The 6,067-nt window shown below is 67.0% G+C and overlaps 2 protein-coding genes across 2 annotated transcripts; one reads left to right on the top strand and one right to left on the bottom strand.

Annotated features, from left to right (window-relative positions):
* Nucleotides 1-58: 58 nt before the first annotated feature.
* MNEG_7502 (hypothetical protein) lies at nt 59-1,845 on the bottom strand (the record flags this gene model as incomplete). The annotated part of the gene is made up of 4 exons (XM_014044028.1): nt 59-105; nt 293-901; nt 1,091-1,440; nt 1,643-1,845. The coding sequence occupies 4 exons, from the start codon at nt 1,843-1,845 to the stop codon at nt 59-61; spliced, it is 1,209 nt and encodes a 402-aa protein (XP_013899482.1).
* A 2,516-nt stretch (nt 1,846-4,361) lies between these two features.
* MNEG_7501 (hypothetical protein) lies at nt 4,362-5,285 on the top strand (the record flags this gene model as incomplete). Its single annotated transcript, XM_014044027.1, has 1 exon — nt 4,362-5,285. The coding sequence occupies one exon, from the start codon at nt 4,362-4,364 to the stop codon at nt 5,283-5,285; it is 924 nt and encodes a 307-aa protein (XP_013899481.1).
* Between the last annotated feature and the right edge of the window lie 782 nt (nt 5,286-6,067).

Below are 6,067 nucleotides of genomic sequence, written 5' to 3'. Positions count from 1 at the left end.
CCCGCGCCCGCCGCGGCGGACGCGGCGACGGCGGCCGCGCCAGCCGCGGCGGGCAGCTTCAAGCCACCGGAGCGGACCGCGGCGGCGGGCGGCGGCGGCGTGCCCCTGCCGGCGCCGGGGGGGCCGTCGCTGCCCGCGTCGTCGCTGGCGTGCCGCGAGCCGTGCGCGTACTTGGCGCGCAGCTGCCCGACAGAATTAGGGTCAAGGTCTGCCGGCGAGACCGGCCTCCGCTTGCCGCGCCGGCGGACGGCCTTGGTGACTGCCAGGGCCACCACCGCCAGCAGAATCGCACCGCCAATAGACCCCGCGATGATGCCGGCCAACGCCCCTGACGACAGCTTGCGCTGCGCCGCGGCGCCGCCGGAGGGCTCCTGCTCCGCCGCCTGCCGGACGGCCGCGGGAGGCGCCCGCGCCGCGGCGGGCGCCGCGGCGTCGACGGGCGGCAGGGAACCAGTCGAGCCTGCGGCGAGCTGCTCCCCATTCAAGATGATGCTCGGCCGCAGCGGCACGCCGTTTCGCGCCAGGGCCGAGTAGAAGCCCTCGCCGCCGCGGGCGGCGGCGGCCCTGATGCCAGCCTCTGCCGCGGCCGGGTACTCCGCAGAGATCTTGTATTCCACGAGAGTCCCTGGCTGCTCGGCCGCGGGCTCTACCGTGGCAGGCGGGGCCGCCTCGAGCTTCGACACTGCAGGCCCCAGGGCTGCGGCACTGCTTACTAATTGCTCCGCAAGCAGCGCACGGCGGCGGCGGCGGCGGCCGGCGGCGGTGGGCGCCGGCGTGGGGACGGGCACGGGTGCGGAGACCGTCGTCACGCTGATGTTTGACGCGGGGACGCCGGCGGCGGCCGCGACGGTGGCCAGGGCGCCGGACTGGTACTGGGCGGTGAAGTTCTCCAGTGGCATGGCTGCGATAGGCGTGTGGAGTTGTTGCATGATGCAGCACCCGTGAGACCATAGTGCTGATTGCACCTGAAGGTGGGGGGCCAGGCATGGCAGAGCGATGCCTCCCCCCACCTACAAACTTCTTGAAGGCACTCGCGATCATGGTGCGACAATTATAAGATGCAGCGCCTCGCGCAGGCGCCCCGCCTCACCCGGAAAGCCCAGCTTCAAATCGACCGCCGGCTCCGCCGGCGCCGCCGGCGCCGCCGGCGCCTCGGTCGCTGGCGCCTGCGCCTCGGTGTCATTTTGCGGCTGCGGCTCCTGCGGGCGCCCCACGGCGCCTGCGGCGGGTAGGAAGCTGTATTCTGGCCCGCTGCTGTTGCTGGTGACCGCACCCTGCGCCGCCGGCGCGTCTGGTGCGGGTGCTGGCGGCGGCGACAGAGGGGGCGCCGGCGCCGGCGTAGGCGTAGACGGGCGCGAGGGCGCAGGCGGCGGCAGCTTGTCGGGGCCCGGCGAGGGGTCGCCCGGGCGTCGCGGCTTGGGTTGACAGTACCAGCTCCACCTGTGACCCAGGACGGGGGCGCGTGCGGCGCGCCACTCGTCAAACAGCAAGCGTCGGCGGGGCAGCACAACGTGGGGCATTCATTTCCGGCGCAAAAGGCGGGCGCGGTGCCAGGCCCGAGCGGGCTGGGGCGGGTCCCAAATGCAAGCATGCCAGCCAGGCCGTCCCCGGCCGAGGACCCCTCCCGTGCCCCGCCGCTCACCGGTCCAGGCGGTTGCAAGTCGCCCTCGATTCGCAAGGCACCTGCGACGCCTCATCCTTCTGGTTGGGGCCATTGAGGCCGCCGCACGCAGACCAAAGGGGTATGTAGTCGCTGCCGGGCTTGCCAGTGTCGCGGCCCGCCTGGGGCCCCTCCCACAGGCTCTCCAGCGCCTGCTGCCCCTGCCGCGCCGCGCTGCGCTGCATCTCCTCGTCTTCCAGCCGCGCGCGGTCCTGGGGGGTCGCTGTGGGCTGGCACTGCCAGAAGTAGCGGTCATACCTCACGCACGCCTGGCCGGACACGCATTGCGAGCCGGCCGCGTCTTGCTTGCCGGGGCCGTTGAGCCCGCCGCAGTTGCCCCATGCCGAGACCTCCCCCGGCTGCTGCTGAGGGGCGCGGCCTTGCTCGAGCCTGTAAGAGCTGGGCGCCACAGGCAAGACGGGCGCCACCTGCTGCTGCTGCTGCTGCTGCTGCTGCTGGCTTTGTTTTGAGTAGACGGCAGCCACGGCCGGCCCCGCTTTGGCAACTCCAACTGCTGCGCAAGGAAGGCACTGCCAAAACCACCTGTGACAGATGGTTGCAGCAGGTGAAGCCGTTTATGGTGGGATTGCGAGCAAACGATTGCGCGCTTTCAGCGTGAGGTGGCCGTTTGAGGCCAGGATGGGCGACACAGTTCGTGCTGCCGGCGTAGCGTCCCGACTCCCGACAACCGTGAGAAATTGGCCGCGTGTGCATTTGCAACGCAAGCGCTGACACATTCAGGAGGCCCCTCCCAGTGCAGCGCATCGCCGGCGCTTTGCCGTGGCTGCGCATGTCAGCTCACTCGTCAGAGCGCGTGCAAGCCTGTCCGCTGGGGCACCTCGCGCCCGCGGCATCCTGCCGGCCGGGCCCGTTGCGGCCGCCACAGCTGCTCCAAGCCGGCACGGCGCCAGGCCCGCCTTTGCTGCACTCCACCTCTAGGAGCTGGCGTGGATTGCCTGGCCGCTGCGCTGTCCTTGAGCTCGCCTGCGCTGCTGCAATGGTCGTACCGCAAGCGAAGCCCAGCAAGACCGCTAGTATGACGGGTGACACCCAACCTCGCCGGAAACGCCGGTGCAGCACGCGCGATGCCGGTGACGTAGTGGCGCGCGCCCCGCACGGAGAGGTCGCGTCCTCAGGTAATCTCATTGGAGCGCATTTTACCGCTACCATGGCCTGCGACCCGTCGTTGCCTGCCAAATCGCACTGCGACGACGCGGACTGTGGCCGCACCAACACCCGTAAACGGATGCAATCGGTCTGATAGGTGGTAAAATTGAAGATTCTTGCAAGCTTCAAGCGCTGCTGCGCCTCACATGGCGAGAAACACGTCCCATTGAAGGGCTGGCTGGAACTCCGCCGCTCAACGCCGTGTCTGCTGGCTGCAGGTGATTGAATTGTGTTCACAAAGATTTCTGACTGGTGAGGTGCCTCCCATACCGTCAGACCTAGGGGGCCCGGTTTGCTTTGCACTCACTCGGGTGTGCCTGGGCGCGATGACGTTGGTGCGCTCAGCCGTCAAAGTGATATGGCCTTGAATTTTGGCCTTTCCAACATCTTGATTCATCTGACCCTGCACAATCGTTCGTGGCCCATCCCGCCTCTGGAGCCCGCTGCCATCCCGCTCACGGGTACTAGCTGCACGGACTTTGACATTATATGTTAGAATTTGCAGGCGTTAAAACCCCTTATTACACACACTAAGGTCGATCCATCAAGCGGCTGCAGCACTTTACACGACAACCACCCAAGGTGCGGCAAGTAGAGCGCGCCCCGTTGGTACCGGGCTTAGTGGATGGAAACAAACGCCTTGCAGATATTTTTACACTGTTTCTCCGCTAGGATAAAGGGATTGCCGGCCGCGCTGCAGCGGGCCTGTGCAACTGTGTTCTACTGTTCTTGTGTCGTGCGTGCTGCTGCTTGAGGAGGCTGCAGTGCCATCGTCAAGGGCAAGTAAGGTGCTAAATTCAATTGCATCCTCCTAACAGCACCCAATATGCATCCATTCATTCGTGTGTGCCCCTTGACAAGTCAAAACCCTCTCCATTCATCCATCGTACAACGCATTGCTGCCCAAGGCAGCGGCTGCGATGGGGTCAGCTCACAGAAACGCCCAAAGGCTGGCCGCCTGCTGGGCGCTTGTTCTGCTGGTGGCGTCTCTAGCATCAGCCGCTCCACCGGCTACACCTGTTGTCACTCTTCCCAAGCCCCCAGCACCTGCCACGGCGCCCGCCAAGCAAGCCGCGCCTGCCGCCGCGGCAGGCACAGCGGCCGTGCCTGTGCCGGTGGCCGCAAACGCGAGGAGCCCCCCACCCAGCAAGGGCGTCCCTGTCTGCATCTGCGCTTTTGGATACACGTCTACGGCCTGCACCAAGGCCGTCGCGGGCACCTGCACAGGCGCTATCCCAGCAGACACGCTGCCGTTTTGCAAGGCCATGACCGACCTGTCGAAGCTCAGGACAGATGCGGGGGCCGCCGCCGCGGCCGGGTCGTTCCTGTCCAGCAGCTGCCTCACTCCTGCAGGCCTGACCGCTGGTGACGTCTGCAGCTGCATCGAGGTGCGGGGGGAGGGGGGAGAGGGAGGGGCGCACATCTCAATGGACCAAGGGGCGTGACAATGCCATCATGCAGTAGCGGCCGGCCGGCGCACTCCAACACCCACCTGCCTGCCGCCTCCCCGCACGCGAAAACCACGGGCACGCCCATGCAGGACATGTCCTCGGACAAGTGCGCCTCCGCGCGCCTGAGGGCCTGCCGCGACGGGCACACCCTCTGCGGCGCCCTGTCGCTCGGCCAGGCCGCGTCGCCGGTGCAGGTCGCGTACCTGGAGGCAGCGAGGCTGTACGGCTCGCGCGGCTGCGCGGCGGGCACGCTGCAGGTATCCATGCTGTATGAGGGCCTCAGCGCAAACGACATTCGTGCGGAATATGCCAACCCAGCAGCGCGCGCTCTGGCCAACATTACCGGCGTGGCGGGCAACAGGGTAATGTGGGTCGTCGTGCCGGCCTCGGCGCCGGCGCCGGTGCAGGCGCAGGCAGCCGGCCAGGCGCGCGGCCTGCTGCAGGCGGCGTCCCAGTCGGCCCTGGCGCTGTTTGCGGTGGAGACCGGGTCGGCGGCGGCCACAGCTGCCGCGCAGCAGGTCGTAGTAGAGGCGGCGGCCGACGGCGGCGCGCAGCTGTTCGCAGCAATGGCGGCGCAGGGCGTGCCGGTCAGCAGCGCCAAGCCCAGCGTCGCGGTCGCGGGCAGGCTCGTCCTCGCCGGCACGGCGGCCGCCATGGCGCCGAGCGGCGGCGCGGTAGTGGGCGCCGGAGCGCCTGCGGGTGTCGGCGGCGCAATTTCCGGCAAGTACGCAGGCATCCGAAGGGCGTCCGGCAAGGCAGCCGCCCTCGACCCCGCCGTCACCATCGGCGTCGCTGTCGGAGTGTCTGTGGGGGGCGCCTTCCTGATCGCGCTCCTCTGTGGCAGCTGCTGCGTGTGGCACAAGCGGCGCCAGGCCAGGTGGCTGCGGCAGGGGCAGCCCTCCCAAGCGCGCCGCATCACGGACTCTGCTGTGTTTGTTCCTGGCGATGCCGAGATCATCGCCCCCAAGGCGTCCGTCAAGGCCAAAGCAACGCTGCACGACGAGTGAGCACGACCAGGCAGCTATTGCTGCAACTGCCCAGTCAAAAGTTGCCTGTGCCGAGCAATTCACGTCGTGGGTGTTAGTGTTCAGCGTTGTGCAGCAGGTCGCTGTCCCTCTGACCTTTAGTCCAGCCCCTCTCATACCCTTTTTGTGGCGCCGACGACTTCATCCCCCCACCCACTCTTCTTTCTCTCACCACGCAGGATTGCGCCGAGCTCTGAGCGGCTGGGAACAGCACCAGCGCCCGTTCAGGGGAGTGCCATTGAAGGTGGTCGCAGCAGCAGCAGCCGCGCGCGTGGGAGTGGCAGCAGCAGGAGCAACGTGAGTGTCATCAGCGCTGGGGGAAGCCAAGCATCCAGCGACTAGCTGATCGGTGTATCAATGTGTCTGCAGCTCATCGCTCAACATCCATTGGCTGGTGCCTTGCACAAGTGGCTCTTGGAGATGAAGGCCGAGTACTGCAACACGACATCAGGGCCTGAGGAGTGAAGGTTGCCACCTCAGGAATGGTTTGCAATCTGTTTAAGCATACTTTGTCTGTTGGCATGCTGCCTCTCTCAGCGCGTGCCTCAGTGCAGTTTTGCTGCTCCGCAGGAGCAGAGGCATGTGCTTTTCATATCTCGGGCCTGGCGGCACCCGCTCTGCCCTCTGGCTGCCTAAGCTTTTGGCTCAGAGAGTTGCCTCCCTTGAAAGCGAGATTATTCTCTGAACACTTTTGCCCTTGCTGCAGTAACAACTTGGGCGTGCTCTCAAGTGATATCCTCAATCGCCCCAACCCCCGCCGCCGC

This window comes from Monoraphidium neglectum (genome assembly GCF_000611645.1).
Source record: "Monoraphidium neglectum strain SAG 48.87 unplaced genomic scaffold scaffold01331, whole genome shotgun sequence".
NCBI lineage: Eukaryota > Viridiplantae > Chlorophyta > Chlorophyceae > Sphaeropleales > Selenastraceae > Monoraphidium > Monoraphidium neglectum.
Note: the sequence above shows the minus strand (reverse complement) of the source record. Positions and strands in the feature narration are given on the sequence as shown.